Source organism: Ursus maritimus, unplaced genomic scaffold, assembly GCF_017311325.1.
Source record: "Ursus maritimus isolate PB19 unplaced genomic scaffold, ASM1731132v1 scaffold_3, whole genome shotgun sequence".
NCBI lineage: Eukaryota > Metazoa > Chordata > Mammalia > Carnivora > Ursidae > Ursus > Ursus maritimus.
Genome location: NW_024425563.1, coordinates 103043700 through 103071455, shown reverse-complemented (window position 1 = coordinate 103071455; position 27756 = coordinate 103043700). Strand labels below are relative to the sequence as shown.

The following is a 27756-nucleotide window of genomic DNA, read 5'->3' as shown; positions in this document are numbered from 1 at the left end:
GAAAAGCCCACAGCGAATATCATTCTTAATGGGGAAAAGCTCAGAGCCTTTCCCTTAAGATCAGGAACATGACAAGGATGCCCACTCTCATCATTATTGTTCAACATAGTACTAGAAGTCCTAGCAACAGCAATCATACGACCAAAAAGAATAAAAGTTATTCAAATAGGCAAAGAAGAAGTCAAACTCTCTCCCTTCACAGAAGACATGATACTTTATGTGGGAAACCCGAAGACTCCACCCCCAAATTACTAGAACTCATAGAACAATTCAGTAACGTGGCAGGATACAAAATCAATGCACAGAAATCAGTTGCATTTCTATACGTGAGAAATGAGATTGAAGAGAGAAATTAGGGAATCGATTCCATTTACGATAGCACCAAAACCCATAAGATATCTTTGCATAAACTTAAACAGAAAGGTAAAGAATCTATATTCTAGAAACTACAGAACATTGATGAAAGACATTGAAGAAGACACAAAAGGATGGAAAAACATTCCATGCTCATGGACCAGAAGAACAAACACAGTTGAAATGTCTATGCTACCTAGAGCAATCTACACTTTCAATGCCATCCTGATAAAAATACCAATAACATTTTTCAAAGTGCTGGAACAAACAATCCTAAAATTTGTGTAGAATCAGAAAAGACCCCAAATCACCAAGGAAATGTTGGAAAAGAATAACAACGCTAGGGGTATCACATTGCCTGATTTCTAGCTATACTACAAAGCTATGATCACAAAGACAGCACGGTACTGGCACAAAAACAGACACATAGATCAATGGAACAGAACACTGACTCCAGAAATGGACCCTCAACTCTATGGTCAACTAATCTTTGACAAGCAGGAAAAAAAACATCCCACGGGAAAAAGTCTCTTCAATAAATGGTGCTGGGAAAATTGGACAGCTCTATACAGAAGAATGAAACTCGACTGCTCTCTCACACCATACACAAAGATAAACTCCAAATGGATGAAAGACCTCAATGTGAGACAGGAATCCATCAAAATCATAGAGGAGAATATAGGCTGTAACCTCTTCGACATTGGCCACAGCAACTTCTTTCATGACAGGTCTCCAAAGGCAAGGGAAGCAAAAGCAAAAGTGAACATTTGGGACTTCATCAAGATAAAAAGCTTCTGCACAACAAAGGAAAAAGTCAACAAAATAAAGAGGCAACCCATGGACTGGGAGAAGATCTTTGCAAATGACACTACAGATAAAAGACTGGTATTCAAAATCTATAAAGAACTTCTCAAACTCCACACCCAAAAAACAAATAATCAAATAAAAATGGGCAGAAGATATGAAGAGACACTATTCCAATGAAGACATATGAATGGCTAACAGACACATGAAAAAATGTTCAAAATCATTAGCCATCAGGGAAATTCAAATCAAAACCACACTGAGATACCACCTTACGCCAGTTAGAATGGCAAAAATTGACAAGGCAAGAAACAACATATGTTGGAGAGGATGTGGAGAAAGGGGAGCCCTCTTACACTGTTCGTAGGAATGCAAGTTGGTACAGCCACTTTTTAAAACAGTGTGGAGGTTCTTTGAAAACTTAAAAATAGAGGTACCTTATGACCCAGCAATTGCACTACTGGGTCTTTACCCCAAAGATACAGATGTAGTGAAAAGAAGGGCCATATGAACCCCAATGTTCATAGCAGCATTGTCCACAATAGCCAAACTGTGGAAGGAGCTGAGATGCCCTTCAACAGATAAATGGATAAAGAAGATATGGTCCATGTATACAATGGAATATTACTGAGCCATCAGAAAGAACGATTACCCAAAATTTGCATCAACAAGGATAGGACTGGGGGAGATTATGCTAAGTGAAATAAGTCAAGCAGAGAAAGACAATTATCACATGGTTTCACTTATTTGTGGAACATAAGAAATAGTAGGGAGATTAGGAGAAGGAAGGGGAAAATGAAGGGGGGATATACAGGGGGGAAATGAACCACGAGAGACTATGGACTCTGGGAAATAGAGTGAGGGCTTCAGAGGGGAGGGGCTTGTGGGATTGGGATAGGCCAGTGATGGGTATTAAGGATGCATGTATTGCATGGTGCACTGGGTGTTATAAGCAGACAATGAATCATGGAACATTACATCAAGCACTAATGATATACTGTATGGTGACTAACATAATACTAAAATCAATCAATCAATCAATCAATCAATCTGGGGAAGACTAAGGGAAGTGCCGTGTGCTTACCTCAGTGTAACAGGTCTGTGTAGAAACCGTCTTCCAACTCTTTACATCTTCTTACCTTGGGAATGAGGCTTTCGCGAATGTGTGTTTGGAAGCATAAGGAAAATGCCGTTCACTTAACTCAGTGAAACGCATCTCTGTAGAAAGCATGTTTCTGCTAACATCTGCCAAAATTTTTGAAACTATTAATTTCATGTGTAGAACCTTAAGGAAGGAACTTGCCCCATACTTAGCTCCATCAGTAAAGTACCGGAGACAAGTCTTGCTCAAGGAAGAACGTCTTTAACTGGAGACAGAAGCTCTCTCAAAGGTGTCTGTGTGGAAACAAGGAGATTGTTGAATGCTTCATTAACTCAGTGAATCTAGCTGGTGTAGAAAACATTCCTTCAACTAGTGTCTTCTTTCAGGAAGGTAGAAACGTTTTCCAGTGTATGTGTGGAAACATAAGGAAAGTGCACGAACACTGTGGCCCTTTCGAAAGATAGTGGTCAAAGACATACTGTTCTCTTGATGCCATATATTGTTTCTAGTTTTTAACTGGAGTTGAGCTTCCTTTCATAGTCTTCTTTAGGTGGTGGTAGTTTGGCAAGATTTTCATCATGAAATTCAGCTGTAGTATCAGGCTGTGGTCGCTCAGTCTGCACCATAGATCACTGTATTCTCAGGGATGACTTCAAATGTATTCAGGTTGCAGCAAGCCCCAATGATGCAACCACTTGTCAATATTACGTTTGTGCCCACATATGCTTTTGATTTGATAACATTATTATCTCCTATTTTCATGGCTTGGGAATAACAGCCAACTTGAAACATACTATTGGTGCCAATGATCATAGGTTTCAGTTCTGGATTTTCAGCCTCAGAGGTGATATTATCAGGGTGAGCATTTACAATAAGCACCTGTTTTTCTATGAGGCTAACTTCAGCAATCACCATCCGCCCAGCTTCTGCAATAATTGGTGCTTTAGAGTGGATCACTGTCCTAGGTCCTATGGTTACATCACCTCGGATTTCACTTGCGGCACACACAGGAGCAATCTTCACACTCTTTTGAGCCTTCTCCATGATGGTTTGACCATGAGTGGTGCATATTTTAAAATCATCAGATGAGTACATGTGATGAAGGCTGGAAAGTGTCTGGGACTAGCGTTAGGTGGTGTGTATTTCCATGACTCCCTCCTCTACCTGCCGTCATGGTTTATGCCCTTTATGCTTCTTTATTACCCTCGACCCCTTGGTCTCTCCACTCAGCACCTTGTATGTGTCAAAGTCATGTAAGTGACTATCCCTTTAAGCTTCAGGCATTAAGTTTTCAAGAAGCCCACCTCTAAATACTGGCCCTCCAGCTCAGGGTCTGGTACATCTTACAAGTTCACTAAATGCTTGTTGAATAACTGCACTGATGAGTTGGGATCTGAGCCACGTTACGAAAAAAATGGTAGGTGCTAGGTAGTGGTGGTGGAGAGGTGATTCAGCAGAGTTGAAGGACATCACAGACTCAGCAGTGGGAGGGTGGACTTTAACGTGGGAAGAATTGTGGTGGAGTCCAGGCAGGACCAGTGGGAAAGAATGCGGACATAAAAAGCACTTAATGAGAAGTGAGGTGTAAGGAGCCTTCTACTCAGTCTGCTCCCTCTCCCTTTGGCTGTCCTTTCTGTCATAAGGGGGTAGGGTGCACACAGCTGCTGGCACCCGCGGTTTGTAGGAATAGGAGGGAGAGTGAAGAACACAGAAGCATAGGGTGCAAGATGGAGCGACAGGTACATCTACAGCCACCACCCTCCGAAACAAGCTTCAGCACGCGAAGACTTTGCTTCTTTTAAAAACCTTCCTGGGTCTATTCAAGGGCGACAGGACGGTCTCCATCGAGGGAGAAGACACCTGATAGCTCCTCGCCCACTGGCCCTGCAACCCCTATCCGCGCTCTCCGCGGGCGCTTCAAGGCTTTGCGGCCCGGGCGCCCAGCAACAGCGTCCCGGCCTGGGCTTGGATCCTGGTGCCCGCGGGCGCGTGCCCAAGAGGGCGTGCCGGGAGCGCGCGCGAGCCGGGGGCGGAGCGTGGGGCGGAGCGCAGCCAGGGCTGCGCGGAGCGTCTAGGCTCCGCAACCGCCAGCCAGCCGCCCCGCGCCCCCAACTCCGGCTGGCCCGGGGTCGGAACCCCCGCCCCCCGCCCTCGTGCCTGCCCCACGGGGGCCGTGTTGCTGACTCGCGCCTGCGACTCGATAGCAGGGCACACCCGGAGAGGACACGGAGCCATGAGCCGCCTGCCCCGGAGGGTGGCGGCGCTGCTGCTCGGGCTGCTGGTGGAGGTAGGAGCAGAGGCCCGGGCCGCGCTTCCCTGGGCGCCTCTCCGATGCGCTAGCGGAGCGCGAACAATGCTGGGGGCTGAGCGGGGTGCAGTGCCGCGACGCCCCTGAAGGACCATCTGGGAGAACCCGAAAGGTCGAGCGGCGGAGAGCCACTGTCTCGCGGACCTGCATAAGTCCGGTTGCTGACTGTGTGGGGCTCCTGGTGACAAGGTCCCACCGGCCTCCCCCTCCGCCCTCCCCTCCCATCCCCACCCAACACCGCCCACCCTTCCCCACCCCCCTTCTCCCGCGCTCCGGGGTTGCTTATTTCTGTGCTTCTCGAGACAGTCTGGAGGACTCAGGAGTGACCTTTATGCGTTGTACCCCAAGTTCCCTCGAGGAGGGCGGGACTGGGGGGGTTATGCGCGGCTGGGGAAGGGGGCGGTGGTCCCGGGAGTGGCGCAGGCGCAGAGGCCGCGTGCTGGTGGAGGTTGCAGCGGGTCCGCGGCTAGAGGGTGGCGGTGCGAGCGCGGACTCGTTAGTTGTGGGAAATGTCACGGAATACCGGGGAAGTAGCAGCGACGAGCAGAAGGGAGCAGCCCTGCTGTGAGAATGCAGCGCAGCCTTCAGTTTCCAGAGACATTCCACGGGGAGTCTGGGTGTCGGGCGTGATTTGCTGGAGCCGAGGCGGGGGACTTGTTGAAGCGATTGAGCGGGGAAGCGCCGTGAGCCGCCGCGCCCGCCCGCTGGGGGGGGGGTGCTGGAGAGTTCCGCCCCTCATGGGGGCTCCCCCTTTTTGCCAAAGCGGATTCTTTATTTGTATTTTTCTCTAAAGATTTTATTCATTTATTTGAGAGAGAGAGCACAAGCAGCGAAAGCCGCAGAGGGAGACGGATCCGCAGGCTGCGCAGGGAGTCCCATGCGGCGCTGGATCCCAGGACGCTGGGGTCATGAGCGGAGCTAAAGGCAGACGCTTTACCAAAAGCCCCCCCGGGCGCCCCTAAAGCGGGTTCTTTAAAATGTGAGCTAGTAGGATTTTGGGGTGTGGAGTCTGAATTAGGATGTGTCCAGTTCTCTGCCCATCTTCATTATTTTGAAGGAAATTTGCGTTAAATTAATGAAATCAGAGTAAATGGGTGATGAATACTTACACTCCTTTCTCTTTTCTATTTTGGAGGGCTGTAAAACTCTTTAATAGTTGGGTATCTGTGCTGGAAAGGACTTGGTTTTCTTCGTTGGTTAAAAATAATTATTAGGGAATGTTGGACGGGAACGTCGTCTTAGCACTCCAAAGTAAGGTTCATGGAAAAGCTTCTTGTGCCAGGCAGACTTTTTGTTTTGTTTTTCTTTTCTTTCTTTCTTTCTTTTTTTTTTTTTTAAAGACTTTTTATTTATTTGAGAGAGCTCAAGCGCCGGAGCAGGGGAAGGGCAGAGGCAGAGGGAGAAGCAGACTTCCTTCTGAGAGGGAGCCCGATGGGGGGCTGGATTCCAGGAGCCTGGGACCATGACCTGAGCTGAATGAAGGCAGATGGTTAACCAGCTGAGCCCCCCCAGCGGCCCCGGTTTCGTTGTTAATATCCCTCTGGCTTGTTAGTATTTTTGTGGGGCGCCGCCTCACTTGCATTCTTTGCATTTGTTCAGGATTTGAAGACCTTAGGAATCACATCTCCTCTGTGTTTACCATCCAGAACCACGGTGATGTGAATCTGAGAGGACCGTTTACCCAAAAACCGATGCCTCTGTACTTATGCAATGCCTGCCTCCCGACTACCTGAGATGGCTGCGGGGACCCAGTTCTTTCCAAAGAAGCTGTTGCATAGGAATTTCTCATCTTAATAGAGTGTTCAAATCATGTCTGAAAGGTCGAAAGGATCTCAAAGGCGAAAACGAAGTGACTAAGCAGATGTTTTCACAAAGTCAAATATCTTGATGTTTGGTAACTTTTGTGTTCAATAGGGTGGTGTGGTGTAGCCCGCTTTTGTAAGATGATTATATTTACACCCATTTTGTCTCTGGTGGAGAGGTGTCTCTCTGAGGAATGGAGACTTTATAATCCATCACATGGGATTTTATACATGAGGTAGATACTGTGATGTTTTCGTCTTCGGTTGGCTGTTGTTGGAGCATCTTTGGTGCCCTTGAAGTCCTGGATCATGTACGTTTAAGTGTGCAATCACAGTTGCCAAAGCTGTGAGGAGCCAAAGAGTTCTCTTCACGTGGAGCACATGAAACTACTGATGGAGATACTTGGTGACTAAAGACAGCCAACTGCAACCCAGGGCAGTTGCCTCTGTTTCTTTGTTCTGCTTGAACTGGTTTAATTGTAGTTGTCCCGTCGTTGACTATGGCACCGTCCTGGCGGTGGCGATGCCATTCCAGCCCTGCAGCGCTCTGCTCTGCTCCTCACTGGCACCACCCAGGGTCAGGCAGGGAGGATTTGTTTATGCCAGCAAGAAGTCCTGACTGTGGGGAGGGGAACTAGCAACTGTTTGAAAAGGGCTTCTCCCCCCCCCACCATCCCTTTATAGAAATTCACTTACCTGTTAGGCATAAAGACTACATATTTGTTTTTTTCTTATCAAACATTTATAGAGTACTTACCCTGTTTCAGGCACTTTACAAATATTAACTGATTACAAATGTTTACTTTGCAATTACTTTTATCACCATTTTTTATTTCAAATGAAAGATGTTATAAGGGACTTGTCCACGGTCTCACTGCCGTTAAATGTGAGGGACTTGAGGTATGAACCCGGCAGCTGGGCTGCACCTCACCACGTGGCATTGCTGGCTCCCCCACTGCCGGATATACAGAGACGTGGAAGAAATTTGCAGAGTATGCCCTGAAACCAGTGGTGGACTTGGAGAGGTATGTGTTCCACAAAACAGGTAAACCAGCAAAATATGCTGTAGAACTCAGTCACACTTCCTTAGGGGACCCAGGTAATTTAGCATCCAAACTGTGACACTTAGGAGAATGAAATCCGGAGCTCAATGACTGTGCCTGAATGGCAGGCATCAGTCAACAGGACTGTCCTAGGAAACGTGGCTGTGTGCTCAGCCTGGAGCCTACACAGGGCTCCAAGTAGGAATAGGCACCAGCCCATCCCCAGAGAGACTTCTTGGGAGCTCATGACTGACGTGACTTTTCCTTTCTATTAAGTCAGAGTTTCCTGTGAATTGCATGAGAAGCTGATGGGGGCTCTCATTTCATGTCGCCGGCTCTCCTGTCACTCTGCCAGCTGCTGAGGTCCCTGCCACCCAGGTCATAAATGTGGTGACAGAATTGGAGAACCCCAAAGCCTTTTTTGGGTAATAAAGTTCTAGAGTTCTGTGCTTCTCTTCTGCTCACTCGCTCCTGCGAGGCCCTGAGAACAGTGCCTGCGGGAAGACTGGAAGTGCTAAGCCGTCTCCTAGTAGCCCTGGTCAAGTCATTCCCAGTGGCCTTCACTGAGCTGCAGTGGAACCTTAGAAACCAGAAGAAAAAAAACGTTTCAAATCTGATTGTGCTTTATTTATTTTTTTAATGTTTTTTTATTAGATTATGTTAGTCACCATACAGTACATCCCTGGTTTCTGATGTAAAGTTCGATGATTCATTAGTTGCGTATAACACCCAGTACACCATGCAATACGTGCCCTCCCTACTACCCATCACCAGCCTACCCCATTCCCCCATCTCCCTCCCCTTTGAAGCCCTCAGTTTGTTTCTCAGAGTCCATAGTCTCTCATGCTTCATTCCCCCTTCTGATCACCGCCCCCTTTCTCTATCCCTTTCTTCCCCTACCGATCTTCCTGGTTCTTATGGTCAATAGATGAGAGAAATCATATGATAATTGTCTTTCTCTGCTTGACTATTTCACTTAGCATTATCTCCTCCAGTGCCGTCCATGTTGCAGCAAATGTTGAGAACTCGTTCTTTCTGATAGCTGAGTAATATTCCATTGTATATATGGACCACAGCTTCTTAATCCAGTCATCTGTTGAAGGGCATCTTGGCTCTTTCCACGATTTAGCTATTGTGGACAATGCTGCTATGAACATTGGGGTGCATATGACCCTTCTCTTCACTATGTCTGTCTCTTTGGGGTAAATACCCAGTAGTGCAATGGCTGGGTCATAGGGTAGCTCAATTTTTAACTTTTTAAGGGACCTCCACACTATTTTCCAGAGTGGCTGTACCAACTTGCATTCCCACCAACAACGTAGGAGGGATCCCCTTTCTCCACATCCTCTCCAACAATTGTTGTTTCTTGCCTTGTCAATTTTTGCCATTCTAACTGGCGTAAGGTGGTATCTTAGTGTGGTTTTGATTTGAATTTCCCTGATGGCTAATAATTTTGAACATTTTTTCATGTGTCTGTTAGCCATTTGTATGTCATCATTGGAAAAGTGTCTGTTCATATCTTCTGCCCATTTTATGATTTGTTTATTTGTTTCTCTCATATTGAGTTTGAGAAGTTCTTTGTAGATCTTGGATACCAGTCTTTTATCTGTAGTATCGTTTGCAAATATCTTCTCCCATTCCGTGGGCTGCCTCTTAGTTTTTTTGACTGTTTCCTTGGCTGTGCAGAAGCTTTTTATCTTGATGAAGTCCCACAAGTTTATTTTATCTTTTGTTTCTCTTGCCTTTGGAGATGTGTCATGAAAAAGGTTGCTTTGGCCGATGTCGTAGAGGTTGCTGCCTCTAGGATTTTGATGGATTTCTGTCTCACATCGAGGTCTTTCATCCATTTGGAGTTTATCTTTGTGTATGGTGTGAGAGAGTGGTCAAGTTTCATTCTTTTGCATGTAGCTGTCCAATTTTCCCAGCACCATTTATTGAAGATACTGTCTTTTATCCACCGGATGTTTTTTCCTGCTTTATCAAAGATTAGTTGCGCAAAGAACCGAGGGTCCATTTCTGGATTCTCTATTCTGTTCCATTGGTCTATGTGTCTGTTTTTGTGCCAGTACCATGCTGTCTTTGTGATCACAGCTTTGTATTACAGCTCGAAATCTGGCATTGTGATGCCCCCAGCTTTGTTTTTCCTTTTCAGCAGTTCCTTGGCGATATGGGGCCTTTTCTGGTTCCATACAAATTTAAGGACTATTTGTTCCTGATTGTGCTTTAGTTGAACCTGGGGAGTAATTAGTCCTAAGGGTATGTGCCTCCCAGGGGCTTTTTATCAGAGTGCCTCATTTTCTAGATACTGTCATTGCAGTCTCTTTGTGGACGTCAGGTGGCTGAGACTTTTACAAAATACTTAGTAGTATTCTAAGTCTCTGAAAGAAGCCTAGAAATATGTAGTATACTATTTCATATAACGTTCCCCAGTGCAAGTGCTGGCTGTCCTGCTGCATCCATTCACCGGGGGAATGGACTCTGGTGGAGCGACTGGCATCAGTATCTTTCTGATTCGCCCCTGGAACCCCAAACTGGAAACCTTTAAGTGGGCCTGCTCCGTATGTTTCAGAGTTGTTCCCATGAAAGAACACCCTTCTTAGGCTAGAAAAAGGAGCGGTCTTCTCTTAGAATGAGAGGGTTGGAAAGTGAACATTGTCTTTTGAAACTAAGGAAAATAAGAGGATTACTGAGTATTTTTCTAAAGTCCTATGTATTTTGATGCCTGGGAGTCTTGAAATTAGAACCAAGTCATCTGAAGGCTACAGAGGGGAGCGGGGTGGGGGAATGGGATAGACCGGTGATGGGTAGTAAGGAGGGCACATATTGCATGGTGCACTGGATGTTATACACAACTAATGAATCATCGAGCCTTACATCTAAAACCGGGGATGTACTGTATGGTGACTAACATAATATAATAAAAAGTCATTATTAAAAAAAAAAAAAAAAAAGAACCAAGTCATGTTTAAGAGTGTTTTTTGTTTCTTGCCACATGTTTCTTGCCACATGGAATGCCAGCAGTTGTGGCAGCCCTTGGGTGCCAATTCTCTGAAATAAACCTTTTCAACCCTCCCACTTTGTAGAGCTTTTGGAATCTGAGCAACATGCAGTTTGAATGAAAAAGAAGACTATAGGGAGTTTGTTATCTCTAGAGGCTCCATGGGAGGCTGGGTGCTGATGGCTGGGAGTTGGCAGTGATGAATGAGCCCAGTTGCAAGCACTTGCTCTGAAGTAGGGAAAACCTGGCTCCAGGTTTGTGAGGAGGGCCAGACTTGGGGCTCTAATTGGCCCTTGCTCTCTTGTCTTGTGCACAGTTATAAAGGCCGACTGGGGGAAGTGTCTCTAGAAGTACATGGATTAGGCTAGAGGTCACTTGATTATTTAGCTATAGGGTGATAAGGAATTTTCCTAGAACTCATGTTTGTCATCTCTTCTTGATGAGGCCTCTCCCATGTCCCCTTCAGTAAAGCTTATCTTGATCACCTATGTAAAATTCCAGCCCAATTCCCCTCCCAGCCCCCTTGCTCAGACCAATTCTCTCCCTTCTCTGTATCTGTTACCTCTAAACTATGATGGCATTTACATTATAGGGGCAAGGTTTGCTCTATTTTGTTAAATGAAACGTCCTAGCTTCTAGAACAGTACCTGCCACAGAATAGGACTCAGTAAATATTTGAATGAGTAAACAGATTAGTGGGTAATGACCCTAGGTGAAGGAGTTGAGTAGATCCATAGTAGGAGAGGGGAAGGTCATTGATTAGCTGTGGACTCTGAAGAATGAACACCTGTCCTAGGACTTAGCTGTAATCTGTTTGAACACCTGTAGAGATGGAAACTTCCTATCTCTCAAAACAACGCATCAACATTTTGGACAATTTCAGTTGTTAACGTTTTCTGTCATGTTGAGGAGAAATGTCTGCATTGTTTTTACCGGGTTCTAGTTCTGTGTTCTTGGGCTTTTCAGAAGAAGTAGAATCACAGTGTCAACCCCTCAGTATTTGAACACAGCTATTGGAGTCCCCACTGTGTTTTTCTCAAGGTTCATCCCCTTCTGTCATTTCTCCAGAGATGTGGTTAGGAGTCATCTCACCACCCTCACAGCTGCCCTTTGAAAACTCTGTAACTCTGTCAAACTCAAGAAATTCCCACTCTCTGAAAATGATTGGTCCTAGAGAAAGTCAAAGCTAATCCACTTAAAACAAGGACCAAGATTTTGTGGTTAGTGGGGGAAAAAAACAAAGCCCAAATTATAAAAATAAGTTAATTTTATCTAAGTATTTTTATAATTATGAATCAATTTTGGGGTTGGGGGAGAGATTAATTTTTCTGACAAAAACCTATGATGAATAATAGTTAGTCTTCATTTGACATTGGAAGTTAGAGGCATGATCACAGTGAAGTTTTTTTTTCTCTTTCGCCCCCAGAATTATGTGCTCTAGTAATCAACCCTCCACCCCCAGCTCCCACCTCTAGCTTCTCATGGTCTTTTTTATTCACATCATTCTCCTTTGGTCATTGTTAATGACTTAGCTGCCAGATTCTTTTGTCCCTTCCGTAGGCTTCATGGGATACTGCATCTTTGTGAGATCTGCAAGGTCGTTTTGCTGTCCGTTTGTGTGGTGTTTGTGTTGTACTGTCCCGTGATCCTGTCATCAGAGATGCTGCTGTGCTGAAGTGGGCTGGGTTGTTGGTGCACTGCTGTAGAAGGAATGAGTTCAGTGAGTGTATCTTGTCATGAAGCTTTTGGCTTGCCTCCTATCTCTTCCCCTTTGTGACTTATTTGAACAATAAGGACACTCTGTTCTATAGGTGTGACTGACTGGCTCTATCACAACCCTAGTGTGGACCTTGTGATATAAGAGAAGCCAAGAGATGCACACTGAATTTTCAGTGACACTTCAATCTTTTTAATATGTGCTCCTGGTAACCCACAAATCATCACAATAGTTGTAGGGATGTTTATTATAGTTTATTTTAATTTTAAAAACTGCAGTTGAGGACTGTATATTTATTCTAATTACATTTCACATTATATTCTTCATCTCATCTTGTTAAACTTGTCACCATCTGTTCGGATGGTGTCCCAGTCCATTTGGGCTGCTATCACAAAATACCACCTACTGGTATAAACAACAGTACATTTCTTATTGCTCCAGAGGCTGAGAAGTCCAAGGTCAAGGCTCCAGCATGGCTGAATCCTAGTGAGGGCCCTCTTCCTGATTCATGGCGAAGCACCTTTGGGCTATGTCCTCATTTGGTGGAAGGGGTAAGGGGTCTCTGTGGGATCTCTTTTATAAGAGCACTAATCCCATTCATGAGGAGCTTGTGAGGTAATCACCTCCCAGAGGCCCCACCTCCCAATACCATCACATCAGGCAATAGGGTTTCAACATATGAATTTTGAGGGGACATGAACATTCAGACCATAACAGATGATGACATGACCATGTGTTATAGAATCTCAACTCTTTGTATATTGTCTGGGAGTCTTTGAGTAAATTCCTTAAGCTCTCATTGACTCAGTTGATTCACCTGTAGAAAGAGAAATGCCTTAGTGTTGAGGGAGGCCATGGGAAAATTCCCCACTTGAAACTTAACTCTTTGTGTCAGCTGGATCAACAGACTTGAACATTGTCTCTAGGCAGGCCCCTGGCATCTTTATTTTTTAACCGGTGCACAGTGCTTCTGATGAGATGATGAGATGACAGTCTTTAGTAAGCCCAGATAGACTAAACTGCTGCAGGTCCCTGAAGGCACTACATGATCTCTGCTTGTTTCCCTTCTCTCTTACTTTTCCATTTGAACTCCCACTATAGTTGAAGATGATCAGGTGATGTCTAGGAAGACTATGCTAATTGTCCCCTCAGGTTGAGTTAAGTGCCAGACCTGGGCAAGCCACTTTCAGGACCTCCTAGCTCAGGTATTTTAATTGCCTGTTTGTGGTCTGTGAACCCGTTAGACCTTGAGCTCCTAGGGGACCTTGGTTCCGAAAAGTTTAGGATATGTGGGGGGTGGGGGGGCACAGAATGAGATCAGGAGCTTGGATATAGAGGTTTACCTCAGGAAAGAGAATGTGTTTTGAGTTGGGGAAATGAGGTGAGCAGGGGGGAAAGTGTGGATATATTTTAGGTTTAGTGGGGCAGCTATGGTGAGATATCTTGTTGCTGTTGTTGTTGTTGTTGTTAAAGTAATCCAAGAAGGTGAGTTGGAAAGGATCTCAACGTCGACGTAATGGCAAAGGTCTGAGAGAGCTGTTGTGGGAAGGGCCACTTAGATGCTTTATACCTGTACATCGCAGAGCATTAATGGTTGAGATTTAAATGAACATGTCTAATAGTCCTATGGACACAGCCAAGTATCCTGGCTTGCCTCTGAATGGCAAGGGAGCAGAGGAATGAAAAGGAAGCTGCTAGAGTTGGGATTGGTGCTGGAACCATGGTAGTATGTCAGGAGTATAAGAGTTCTAGGAGGTTATTGTTAAGATGGCTGGTTTAGGGTCTAATCTGGAAGGTATAAAATTAGAAAGGGATTCATGGATTGGAAAATGAAGAAAACTGATAACATGGAAGTGAGATGAGGGTATGGGGCAGATCCCCATAAATGTGAGCCTTTGGGAGAAGAGGGTGAGGATATTGTGCTAGGGAACAGAACTTGCTATGAGGTCTGTATTAGTTTTCTGTTACCTGCTGTAACAAATTAGCTCAAACTTAATGGCTTAAAACAAGACAAACTTATTATCTTACAGTTTTGGAGGTCAGAAGTCTTAAATTGGACTCACTAAAATTAGAGTGTCAGCAGGGCTGCTGGGCAGCATTCCTGCTGGAGGCTCTACTGGAAAATCTGTGTCCTTGCCTTTTCAGTTTCTAAAGGCTGCCCCCATTCGTTGACTGCTGGTCCCTTCTGTCATCTTCAAAGAATAGTATCTTCAAATTTCTGTCATGTCTGCCTCCCTCTGTCACTTATAAAGGCTCTTGTGAATACATGTTGCCTACCAAAATTAGCCAGGATAGTCTTTCCATCTCAAGATCCTTATCTTAATCACATCTGCAAAGTCTTTTTGCCGTGTAAGGTGACGTAAGGTTCCAGACATTAGTTTGTGGACATCTTTGAGGGGAGGAAGAGGCATTATTTTGCCTAACACAAGGTTGAAGAAAATACTGCTTAAAATAAATATTATAGCTAAATCACTGTTAGTGAAGTTTTTTTACAGTCCATTACCATAGTACAGGGTTATTCTGTGGGAAACTAATATGTACAGTCCAAAGTCTTGCTGAGGTGGTCAGTGGAGTGAGTGAATGAGTATGTGCCACAATTCACTGCACTGGGCTGAAGTGAGGGTTTATTAATATAAGTCTTACATCTGTTTCATGCTTTGAGTTCTTAGTAGAAAGAGTGAAAATATGTGGTGGTCACTGCTGTGGAAGTTGAGGTTCATTTCTGACTTTTCTGAGTTGCACAAGAGGACAAATCACAGATAGAGAAAAGGTTTCTGTCATAGTGGAACTGAGACCACAGGTTACTTGATGCACTTGATGCTTTTTCCACATCCTTGCAGGAAAGGAACTGGTCTTCAAAATTATGATACCTGGGCACACTGGTCACCTGAGCTGGATGTTAGGGGCCATCACTGTGGTGGCTGGTCAGGCTGCTACATGATCATCTCTGTGGGCAATGGCTGCCCTTGGAGACTTCCTTCTGGACAGGAGTCATACTACTCCTGTGAGACTAAAGGGGTTGACAAGACTTTTCTCCAAGAATAAAAGAGCTGGCAGAAGCCGTTTCTCATACTCGCCCCCTGCCTGGTCGAAATACCCAGACACCTGCAAGGACCAGCTTGAACAGTCTCCATATAGCTTGTTAACACCATGTATCCTACCCTGTGTTGTCCTTTGAATTTTCCCCATCCAACCCACCCTACCTGACAGAAGTCCCACCAAAGCAGCCTGGTCAGATCTCATCCTTCAAGCAGTACCAGTAAGCACCTGCATAGACCTTGCTAATACAACATGCCCTGCCCCCATGTTCTTCTGTGGACTTGCCCCATCCAACCAGCCGCACTTGGCAGGAGTCCCTCCAAAGCAGCTCCATGTCCCATCCTGCAAAAAAGACCAGCATTTATCTTGCTAACTAACACCATGTACCCTGCCCCCACATTCTCCTACAGACTTCCCTATTCAACCAGCCCCACTAGGCAGGAGTCCCTCCAAAGCAGCTCCAGAAGCTTCTCATTCTTCAAGCAGTCCCAACAGTGGCCAACACCACTCCAAATTGACTCCTATCAGGGGAAGAGGAGAAGATAACCACACATACCAGTTCCACTGCAGCTCCAGCAGTGGGCTGGGGTCAGAAAATTCAATCTGACTGCCAGCCCCACCCACCAACAAAAACTTCACAGGGAGCAGCACAAAGAGAGAGCCCTGTAGTCACTGCAACTCCAAGAGATGGACTGGGGGCAGATATCTGGTCTGACTGCAGGCCCTGCCCATCAAGGAAAGCCTTTTAGGGAACAACTCAGTGAGAGCACTCTGCAGTTAAGTGTGACTGCAGCGCTGGCAAATGGGCTGAGGGCAGGCATCTGGGCTAACGGAACTACAAGCTCAGTGTGGCCCCAGACTGACCCCTTAACAGTGCAGTGACCAAACACTGACCATAACATGCAAAGAGAGCCATTGTAACTAAGTGAACTTAAGGCATGCGTGGCTCAACCACAGGAGCATGGTGCATGCAGCACACGTAGGAGACACTCCTGAAGTGCCAGGTCCTGGTGAAGTGGGAACAATGCACTAAAGAGCACTTTAGGACCTCTTCTCCATAAGGCCACTACTTTTAAGATCAAGAGACATAAATGACTTTCCTAATACATAGAAACAAACACAGAGGGTTAGACAAAATAATGGAGGAATACGTCCCAAATGAAAGAATAGGACAAAAGCACAGCAAAAGAACTAAATGAAATGGAGATAAAGCAATATTCCTGATAGAAATTTCATCTCTGACTGGTTCTTTTTTATGTTTTCTGCCTCTATTTTTTAAGAACCAATCGAAGATGAAGAACTCAGTAACTGAAATTAAAAACACACTAAAGAGAATAAATCATAGACTACAGGAAGCAGAAAAACAGATCAGCGAGCTGGAAGACAGAGTAATGGAAAGCAGTCTAGCTGAACAGCAAAAAGAAAAAAAAAGGATAATAAAAAATGAGACTAGGTTAAGGGAACTCAACAACATCATCAAGCTTAGTAACACTGGCATTATAGCAACCCCAGAAAGAGAAGAGAGAAATTGGGACAGAAAATTTATTTGAGGAAATAATAGCTGAAAACTTCCCTAATCTAGAAAAGGAAACAAACATCCAGATTCAGGAGGCACAGAGAGCCCCCAACAAAATCAACCCAAGGAGGTCCACACCAAGACACAATAATTAAAATGGCAAAAAGTAGTGATAAAGAATTTTAAAAGCACTGAGAAAAAGGAAGACAGTTACATACAAGGGAAACCCTATAAAGCTATCAGCTGGTTTTTCAGCAGAAACTTTGCAACCCTGAAGAAAGTGGCATGCTATATTCAAAGTGCTAAAAGGAAAAAAATCTGTAACCCAGAATATTCTGTCAAGCAAAGCTGTCATTTGGAATAGAAGAGAGAGAGTTTCCCAGACAAACAAAAGCTAAAGGAGTTCATTACGACTAAACCAGCCTTATAAGAAATGTTAAAAGGGTGAGTGGAAAGGAAAGGCCATAATCAGGAGTAAGAAAATTACAAAAGGAAAAAATTTCACAGGTACATAAAAGCATAATAAAAGGAGCAGATTGATCATTTATAAAACCAATATGGAGGAAGTAGTAAAATCAATTATATCTATAAAAGTCAGTCAAGGATTCACAAAATAAAAGTATGTGAAGTATGAATGACATCATATACATAAAATGTGGGAGGAGGCAAAGATTTAGTGCTTTTAGAATAGGTTCAAACTTAATTGACCACCAGCAATCTAATATAAACTGCTATATGTATGGGATGTTAAATATCATCCTAACAGTAACCACAAATCAAAAATCTATAATAGATAAACAAAAAAATAAAGAGAAAGGAATCCAAGCATATCACTAAAGAAAGCCATCAAACCCAAAGGAAGAGAGCAAGAGAAGAAAGGAATAGAGAAGAACTACAAAAACAACCATAAAACAAGTAATAAAATGGTAGTAAGTACAAATCTGTCAATAATTACTTTGAAAAAAATAGACTAAATGCTCCAATCAAAAGACATAGGATACTGAATTCTTAATTTAAGAATTAATAAGATCAATAAACCTCTGGCCAGACTTATCCAAAAGAAAAGAGAAAGGACCCAAATCAATAAAATTATGAATGAAAGGGGAGAGACCACGACTAACACCAAAGAAATAGAAACAATCATTAGAAGTTATTATCAACAACTATATGCCAACAAATTAAACAACCTGGAAGAAATGGATGCCTTCCTGGAAACCTATAAACTACCAAGTCTGAAACAGGAAGAAATAGACAATCTGAATAGACCAGTAACTGTAACGGAATTGAAGCAGTAGTCAAAAACCTCCCCAAAAAACAAGAGTCCAGGGCCAGATGGCTTCCCTGGGGAATTCTACCAAACATTTAAAGAAGAAATGATACTTAGTCTTCTGAAGCTGTTTCAAAAAATAGAAACAGAAGGAAAACTTCCAAACTCGTTCTATGAGGCCAGCATTACCTTGATCCCCAAACCAGGCAAAGACCCCTTTGAAAGGAGAATTACAGACCAATATCCCTGATGAATATGGGTGCCAAAATTCTCAACAAGATCCTGGCTAATAGAATCCAACAGTACATTAAAAGGATTATCCATCATGGCCATTCCTGTGTTGAATTTTTTAAGATACTCTTTAGAAACATCTTGCATTTGAGTATTTTTTAGACTCTCTATTATTTCATTTTTCCAACCTCTCTGATTTAAAAAGATGCTGGCGATGGCCAAAAAACAAGTAATCTAGCTAAGAAATGGGCAGAAGTTCAAAATAGACCTTTTTCCAAAGAAGACATACAAATGGCTAACAAACACATGAAAAGATGCTAATATCACTCATCGTCAGGGAAATACAGATCAAAACTACGATGAGATATCGCCTCACACCAGTCAGAATGGCTAAAATTAATAACATAGGAAACAACAGACGTTGGCGAGGATGTGGATTATAGGGAACCCGCTTACACTGTTGGTGGGAATGCGAGCTGGTGCAGCCACTCTGGAGAACAGCATGGAGGTTCCTGAAGACATTAAAAATAGAGCTACACTACGGCCCAGCAATTGCAGTACTGGGTATTTATCTAGAGGATACGAAATTCTGATTTGAAGGGGCACATGCACCCTGATGTTTATAGCAGCACACACTAAATTAGGGAAGAGCCCAAATGTCCATCAACTGATGAATGGAGAAGGAAGATGTGGTGTATATATACACAATGGAATATTACTCAGCCATAAAGAAGAATAAAATGTTGCCATTTGCAATGACGTGGATAGAGCTAGAATGTATTATGCTAAGTGAAATAGGTCAGTCGGAGAAAGACAAATACCGTATGATTTCACTCATGTGGAATTTAAGAAATGAAACATGAACAGGGGGAAAAAAAGAGGGAAATCATAAAACAGACTTTACTATAGAGAACAAACCAAGGGTTGCTGGAGGGGAGGTGGGTGGGGGGTGGGTTAAATGGGTGATAGAAATTAAGGAGGGCACTTGTGATGAGCACTGAGTGTTGTATGTAAGTGATGAATCATTAAATTCTGCCATTGAAACTGATATTACACTATATGTTAACTAACTGGAATTTAAATAAAAACTTGAAACGATTAAAAAAAAAAGATGGTGATGATGTGATAACTTAGTAGTTGGCTTACTACGTGCCAGATACTGGTTTTTAAAATTTTGATACTTTCAAGTTTTCCTTTATTCTCTTTTTTCCCAGCTTTACTGAGGTATACTTGCCAAATGCTTTACATATTTAAGGTGTTTAATGTGATGTTTTGATGTATGTATACATTGTAAAAAAATTACCACAGTCAAGCTGATGAACACATACATCACCTATGTACTGTGGGAACACTTAGGATGAACTCTCTCAGCAACTTTCAAGTATACAACACAGTTTTATTAACTGCAGTCATGTATGTTAGCTGTCCAGACCTTATTCATTGTGCATAACTGAATTTTCATACCCTTTGACGACATTTCCCCACTCTCCCCTTCTCCCAGTCCTTGGCAGCTATTATTCTATTCTCTGGTTTTGTGAGTTTGACTTTTTTAGATTCCACATATATTTGAAATAATGTAGTATTTATTTTTATGTATCTGGCTTGTTTCACTTAGTATAATGTCCTCCACGTTCATTCATGTTGTGAAAATGTCTGAATTTCTTTCTTTTTTAAGGATGAATAATATTATATTTTTTATATATAAGCTTTTTTTTTAATCCATTCACCTATTGACACTGAGATTGTTTCCTTAGCTATTGTGAGTAATGCAGGGAACATGAGAGTTCAGATATCTCTTTAAGATAGTGATTTTATTTCTTTTGGATTTACACCCCGAAGTGAGGTTGTCGGGTGATGTGGTAGTTCTATTTTTAATTTTTTGAGGGACCTCCATAGTGTTTTCCATAACAGATGCACCAATTTATATCATCACGAACAGTGTACAACAGTTCCCTTTTCTTCACACCCTCGCCAATGGTTGTTATCTCTTGTGTTTTTGATAATAGCCATCCTTTAGGCAGTTCTCTCTCACTCTCCTTTTTACCATTGATCACATTTTTGGATAAGCTTTTGCATTTTGGAAATGGCAAAGATGAGAGGGAAAGAGACCCAAGATTGTAAATTTTGAGTAGGCCGAGTAGCAGCCAGGGTTGCCAAGATGCACCCCTCTAGGATGTGCCCATCACCATCTAGTCTTTCTGAGTGGCCATCCCCAAGTTGTACAGGGTACAGCCTATGACGCTGAACAGGACAGACCTGGGAGCAGCCCTGCTGTGAGTCTCCAGGGTCTGGACGGAAACGATGCCTGGCTGCTCGGCCTAGGAAGAAGGTGAATGAGGGTGTGGGTGCACAGGAGTGGGGTAGGGGTGGGGGGTGGTAGAGTTGAGAACAGGGGAATAGGGATGGCGGATTGCGGGAAGTAATCTGCTTCTGTCCCTACTTTGTTTCATTGGTTTCTCTAAGGGAAATATTTAAACCCAAACCAAAATTTTAGGTCTAGATCTAGAATCTAAATATTATTTGTTTTATACTAGATGAATTGGAGCTTACAGCCAAACCTAGCAATCCTGTCTTAGGGGGTCTGTATCCTAGGTAAGCATCCTATGTGTCCCTGGCTAGTCTTTTATTTTCCTCACTTTGGAAGCAGGCCCCTCACAGAGATTGGGATTTGTGAAAGTTCCCTTAGCACACCCTGAGCCTCTTCCCCCGTGGTGAGAAGTAGAAAGGAAAATACATCCCCATTAAGTTCTGCAAAGTGGTGGGACCGATTTTTAGGAATTACATTTAAAACTGTCCCCCATACCCCTCCTTTTTGAAAAACAGATTCTTGAATCCAAAATTTAACAGATGAACTACAGGACCTTTCTAACTGTGCTTCCCGGTCAGGGATGAGGCTATAAACTTCTGTACCTATACTGCTGCTCCCTGAATGCTTCCAGCCTACTTTATTTTAGGAAGATCGGCAGTTGTAATTACGTTGTCAAGCATTTCTCATTTTGCTGTAGCAACATTAAAACCCGGACAAAATGCTCCACCCTGACTGGGATTAGAATAGTGCAAGGTGCAGGTCTTGGTCGCGTGTCTTTTCTAGAGTGTGAGCAGCTGTTGAAGTCTGCAGCCAGCAGTGTGAATAGTTTCTCCTTTGGGTTCCAGGGTAGAGTCTAGGAAATCCTGTGTCTTGTCTGCCTGGTGTTCTGTCACCTCTCTGGATTTGGCCGAGGTGTGCGGCTCAGGCACTGGGTGGTCTCCTGGGAGAATAGGGCTCCCTTGGCTTCATTCTTGCTCTCTTCAGTGCGTGAATATCCTGTGTCATTGATCTGGTAGATGACACTCCTGCTTCAGGAGGGACGTTGGTCTGCATGACCTGGGGTGTAATGTGGTAAGAAAAGGGCAACTTTGGAGCCAGACAGATCTGTTTTAAACTGATTCCAGCATTTTGTTTTTGGGCACGTCACAGCTTTCCTGGACTTGATCCGTACCCCTGGGGAGGGAAATCATGCTTGCATCGCAGGGTGTATGAGCTCAGAGACCCTGTGCAGGTGGAGGGTTTCCCGAGTCGTAGCTATCCAACCAATGGGGGTTGCTATCCTTAATGGGTGTCATTTGTGGTTTGATAGGGACAGCCATTTAATTTCCGATGGCAGTGAAAAGATCTTTGTTAACCTGAGTCACTGTGAAGAGAGCAGCTTTTTCAGTCAATTTAAGGTGCTTGGGAGGAGGCATCCTGACTTGTGTCCTTTCTCTCGTTGGTGTTTCTAAGTCCAAACGGTGCTCGTATTGGTCCATCTCATCCAGTTCTTGAAAGGACTGCCTTCCGCAGACAGCGCATAGTGAACACCAGCAGAGGGCTCAGACCTTGGCAATAATGGGTCCCACTACTTCCCCTCCTCCCACTTCACTGGTCCCTAACCTGGCTCCTCACACTGTCCCCCCACCTCTGCACCCATTGTCCTTTCAGCACCCGTGTTTTACTGTTCTGCTTTAACTTTCCTTTTCTCCTTCAGTGTTTTTCTGCTTGACTTCCTACTGTGTGCAAAGAGAAACACAGACCCTCTTCGTCTGCCTAACGGACTCTCTCACCACTCACTCTTAGGAGAGAGGACTAAGACCTCCTTCCTCTCTCTGTTTTTGTGCATTCAGACATTTGCTTGGGTGGGAAAATTGACCTTTGGGTTGTGCCTCGAGGAGCGCTCAGAGTCTGAGTCGGCACTAAACTGTAGGAAATTTTCACCAGCACAGATATTCAGAAGGGCGTGCTTACTGGAAACATTGATCTCTAAAGTTTCATATCCTAATATTCCAGGGCATTGCTTTGATCTAACAAAAACTTACATGGATTCTAGAAGTGGTCAGACTGCCGCAAGCATGGCAGCTCTTTTTACATCCTGAGAACTCCTGCTAATCTTGATGGACGCACGTGTGAAGGAACGCTGCTCTGATGGAGGAGTGCAGTCAGCTCTGGGGGAGGGGCAGGGCATGTGTGTTTTCTGTTGGTAATGTGCCAGTCAGGCTCGGTGCTGTGTTTTCGTACTAGAACCTACCCACTTGCTTTTGCTCCTGCTGTTCCCTCCTCCAGGAAGGTCCTCTCCCTCTGTCGGTTCTCATTGCAAATACAGGCTTCTCCAGGAAGCTTGTCCTGATCCTTCAAGCCAGTGCATTCTCTGATTTTCAAAATTCATGGTGGAAACATTGCTTTATTCATTATGAAAGTTAAAATGATGCATTCTAATTGGGAAATAACTGGAAAAGAGGGAAATACACAAAGAAACAAGAACAAGGTGCTCATAATTCACCATTCTTAGAGAGCAACTATTAGCATTGCATAATGCTTTCTGTCCGGGCATTTTCTTTGCATTTTTCACACAGTAGTCCTAAAGTGTATGCAATTTGGTGTTCTTCTCTCATGAGCACTGCCATTGCATTAGCAAATACTCATAAACATTTTAGAGGCCATATGATCTTTTAGGATATGGCTATTGATTGACTCATCAGTTCTGATGTTGAATAGCTTGTTGCCTATTTTCCTATATTTTAAGAATCCTAAAATAAACATCTTTGTGCATTTGGGATTTTTTTTAAAGGATAGATTTCTAGAACTGGAATAACCAGACCAGTCTGTTGACACATTTAAAGATTTGTCTGCTCTGATTTGTCTTGCTAGACTGACTTTCAGGAAGTTTTTTTTTTAAAGATTTTATTTATTTATTTGACAGAGAGAGAGACAGCCAGCGAGAGAAGGAACACAAGCAGGGGGAGTGGGAGAGGGAGAAGCAGGCTCCCAGCAGAGGATCCTGATGTGGGGCTCGATCCCAGAACGCTGGGATCATGCCCTGAGCCGAAGGCAGATGCTTAACGACTGAGCCACCCAGGCGCCCCCAGAAAGTTTTTTTTTAAACCAAATTTATACGTCTAGCAGTGTACATGACCACAGGGTCAAATATTATATCTTTGCTTATTTGGAGAAAAAATATGTTTTCTCTGTGAGATACAGAGGTTTAAAATCTTAGCGCTTCCTTGCGTTTACTGGGTGTTGGCAGATTTTCTCTCTCAGAGGCTGACAAGTCTACGCCCTTGCCTAGGTTCCTGTGCCTGGTGCATTGGCTGTCTCAGCTGGTGTTGGACCTTTGATTCTGATGACTAACTTATGCAGTGCTAGGAAATGAAGTTCTACCAGGAGTTCTTGGGTTACTGTAGCAAATGAAATGCGTTGTCCTCTGCCAAGCAAGGGCATTTTCTGAGAAGTAATACCTGCTACTCTGTCGTTCAGGTTCTCGACCCTGGCCGTGTGGCTCTCAAGGTCCTGTGATCTTGACAGTTGCCTGGTCTTTATATGGATGGTCCAGGGACTCTAGTCCTGGTCAGGACAGCCAGTCTCTGCAGTGACCGTGGTGGAAATAAGGTAAAAATGAGCCTTTCCTTATTTGAGAGCAGTATTTTTTTTTTCTTCTTCTTCAGGAAGGAGAGGAGTGCAGGCTTTTTAATACATAGGATTTTTTGTTGTTGTTGTCAAAAGGGATTTTTTTTTTTTTTAATGGAAAACTTCCACACTCTCTTGTCTGGAAAGAAGGTAAGGTGTTCTTCATACAGTTGGATATGGACATGGTCTGTTGAGAGTGTAGTGTTGGGGTAAAGGAAGTCGATCAACAGTACTCATCCACAGACGCTTCCTTCTTTTGCTTTCGCCCCCAGGGTAAGTTTCCACTCAGTGCACAAAGTGTCAGCCAGTGTGGCCCTCCCACTCTAGGAAGGATAGAGAATACGGAGCAGACGTTGTTTCTGAGGATGGAAAAACAGGGAAAGGTCTCTAAGAACATGGCGCTGTACTTCAGTCCCAGTTGCAAAAGTGCTGTTTGAGGGTCATTTCCTTCCTCAGCTTTTGTCCTGATGAGCCACAGACTTGGGCATTTTAGTAGAAATTAAGGCATGGGCCATATGTCTCTGTCACCAGTCTGCTGTTCCAGAAGGAGTATGTGTGCCTGACCTTAAAGGTTGGCTGCGCTGGGTGAAGAATGAATGATTAGGGGACTTGGGCTACTTGCTCACTTCTTGTCCTGTGACTGTCGGTACAAATGGGCCTCTGCTTAGTAGCCTGGGTGTTTCTGGTATTTGGGAATCATTTATGATGAGCTGATCCTATCTTCCTTGTTAGACCTTTAGGTCTGTTTGGGATACCTGGTCTCCATGTGCCTGAACTATCCGTTATCTATGGCAGATCTCTTGGATGTGGTGTTGTCTCTGCTCGGCGGGACCTCATGCGACCTCCCCTTGTCCCTTCACCTCCTAGCTGTCCTGCCTCACAGGTGGGTCTGTCCCTACCCCTGTGCTTCCAGGTGGCCAGTCCTATTATGATCACCCCAGGCTGTTCCTAGACACAAATGGTGATGAAACAAGATCCCTCCTTCCCCAAAGACTGTAGATCTTGTTAGATATTAGGAGATGCTAGGATATCATTATTGTAAAGTACCTATTACAGAACCCATAACGTTTGCCATCTTTCCCCCATCTTTCATGTATTTCCTTCTAATCTGATCTAATCCATCATGGTAAGGGTGCTGCTAATTATGGAGTATGTTTCCCAGATTCCTATATGCAGTCTTGGGCCAAGAGGAATGTAGTAAATTTCAGCACAAGGCTGATAAAACTAAAGATGATTAAAGTCCATCTTTGGGTAGAGAGAGTACACATAAAAGAGAGCTTTATAATTACCAATAGCAAACTTGATCACCTACACAATGTATATTATTAGCCAACCAGCACAGAGAAGCCGGTCTGTTTGGGAATGTGTGTGGTATCTGAATGTAAAATATTAGGTTTGCTGCAGTGGAACTAACGTAGGTCACTGTGAGGGATAACAAATACACGTTTCAGCCTGTGATGTGGGAAGATGAGCAAGGAGGCTCGCGAGGCACCTAGGTATTCCAGAGTCCTGAGGGACAGAGGACTGGAGCCTCAGAGGTCCAGCCAGTTGGCATCCGATCTTCTCAAAGGGGGGGCATGTGACGTGCTGGGAGAAACGAAGAACACAGCATCAACCTTGCATATCTGCCTGGAGCCTCCTTAGAATTTCAAGTGTTTAGTGGGGGGAAGAAAGGTAGTCCTTTAATTTATAAACAACTGAAAACATTATTCATGAAATCTAATGTAGCTGTATCGTGGAATAGAATGCAGCAGATGTGACTATTTAAGGTAAAGCTCAAGATGTCAAAAGAATTTGAATTCCACAGAGGAGTGTGATTGAAGAGCACATCTCCATTCACTTGCTTCCGCTCCCAGAATCTTGTCTCCATGCTCTTGGGTGCCGGCAGGGGTACTCTGGTGAAAAGGTGGGAGAAGTGTTGACAAGGAAATGAGGCAGTGATGGTGGAACTGCTGGTGTGCTTATGTGGGAAGTTGGAAGGAAGAGCTTGTGTGTGTACAGGACACAGGGCCCAGGAGGTAAACGAACTTGTGTGGACAACTAGCTCCATCTAGTAGGCAGTGAGAGGCAGGAAGTGTAGACAGCTAGCAAAGGTCTCATCGTGGAAAAGGTGTGCACCACTCAGGGCCAGCTGATTGTTGACAGGTTTTTGATTTTTCCCAGGTTGGAAATCTAGATTTTTCTCTAAAGTTTCCTTAGCTTAAAACTGTTGTGGGCCAAACAAAACACATCCATGGGTGGCTAGTGGAGACGACCATTCTCAACTCAGTTTCTCGTAAGGGCCTGAATGATGGACACATTTAGTTCTCTGTGTACAGAGGTCTCTGTAAAGGTGTTTCCCTACTGTTTCTCCCATTTGCATGATTCTGTAACTCCAAAGAAGAGGGCAAGATTTATTGGAATATAGAGACTTAAGTTTAAATTACAGATTCCTCTATTAAGGAATTCCTAAATGTCGGAGAAGAACAGAATTTCACTATAAAATTAGCCAAATGCCCTGCCTGTGTCAGTGTCTTACGTGGCATCATCGTTAGAAAGAGCCTCACAGGTCATCTTGCTACTACTCCACACCTCAGAGGTGTGGCGGGGTCTGACCCGGATGCTCAGAGGCGTTAGGCGTGCCCAACAGAGTGCGGTGGAGTAATACGCCACCCACTACGAGTTCCTAGAGCTCTGCTGGCACCTCCCACAGCCTTACAGCTGACCTGGGGCTGCTAAAAATCCAGGTCAGACGGATTACGAATTGTTTGGCCGTCTGCCAGATTGGACAGCTGGCATAATGTGCATCCAGAGAACTGACTCTGCCCTCACGTCTCTGCTCACATGCTGAGTCAGCTCTGCTCCTGCTGGTTCGCTCATCTCCCCGTGTCCTGGAGACCTGCTGAGGAGAGTGCCCAACAGGACCTTCCAGGTGTTGGCCTCTGGAAAAAGACTGTAATCCTTACAAAGGTGGCCTGCAAGGCCCTGGCTGGCCTGGCCCTTCACTCCTGCTGCAGCCTCTTCTCCCAGCTCCTACCTTTGCTCTGTGTATTTCAAAGCCAGAGACTCTAGTTCTGGTTTTTGTTATTGTATTTTTGTTTTGGGTACAATACATACCCCAAAATAAACATATTTTTAATTTTGGAACAATTTTGGAATCATAGAGAACTTGCAAAGCCAATACTGAGTTCCTGTGTGTTCTCTTACCCAGTTTCCACTAATTTAACATCTTACAGCGCCCTGGTATATTTGCAAAAAGAAGAGACTTACATTGATACATTACCGTTAATTGAACTTCAGGCTTTATTTGAATTTCACCATTTTTTCCAATTTTTCTGTTCCAGGATCCAGTCCAGAACCCCATACTGAATTTAGGCATAATTCAGTTTTGCTAAAACTTCCTGCTCCCTCCATCGCCTTTCCCTTTTCATTAGGTGTTCACTTTGTACAGCCCTTCTCAGCTTGGCGAATGCCTGGGGATAATTACATATTCATTTGTGGGTTAATTTTTAAACACAAGAGCCTTAAACCCCCTGCCAAATGATAGGTCTATTGGCTTAGAAGGCATAGCACCCAAAACAAATGTGAATGATGGCTTCTCGGGAGCCTTTGGAGAATAGGAGCAGGGGGTGCCGGGGCACAGTTGATCCATCCCTGACCAGGGTGACTCACAAGCTGG

The 27756-nt window shown here is 44.1% G+C and overlaps 2 protein-coding genes across 2 annotated transcripts in view; one reads left to right on the top strand and one right to left on the bottom strand.

The window, feature by feature from the left end:
* Window positions 1-2765: 2765 nt before the first annotated feature.
* On the bottom strand, window positions 2766-3304 carry LOC103674657 (dynactin subunit 6-like). The gene is given in 3 exon segments (XM_040643738.1): window positions 2766-2853; window positions 2855-2881; window positions 2883-3304. Coding segments are annotated over 3 exon segments (537 nt in total).
* Window positions 3305-4346: 1042 nt separating this feature from the next.
* Window positions 4347-27756, top strand: part of VOPP1 (VOPP1 WW domain binding protein) — a 113164-nt gene continuing 89754 nt past the window's right edge. The window contains exon 1 of the mRNA XM_040644523.1: window positions 4347-4547. Coding sequence (XP_040500457.1) covers window positions 4494-4547 — 54 coding nt within the window. The 5' untranslated portion in view covers window positions 4347-4493. The remainder of the gene's footprint in view (window positions 4548-27756) is intronic.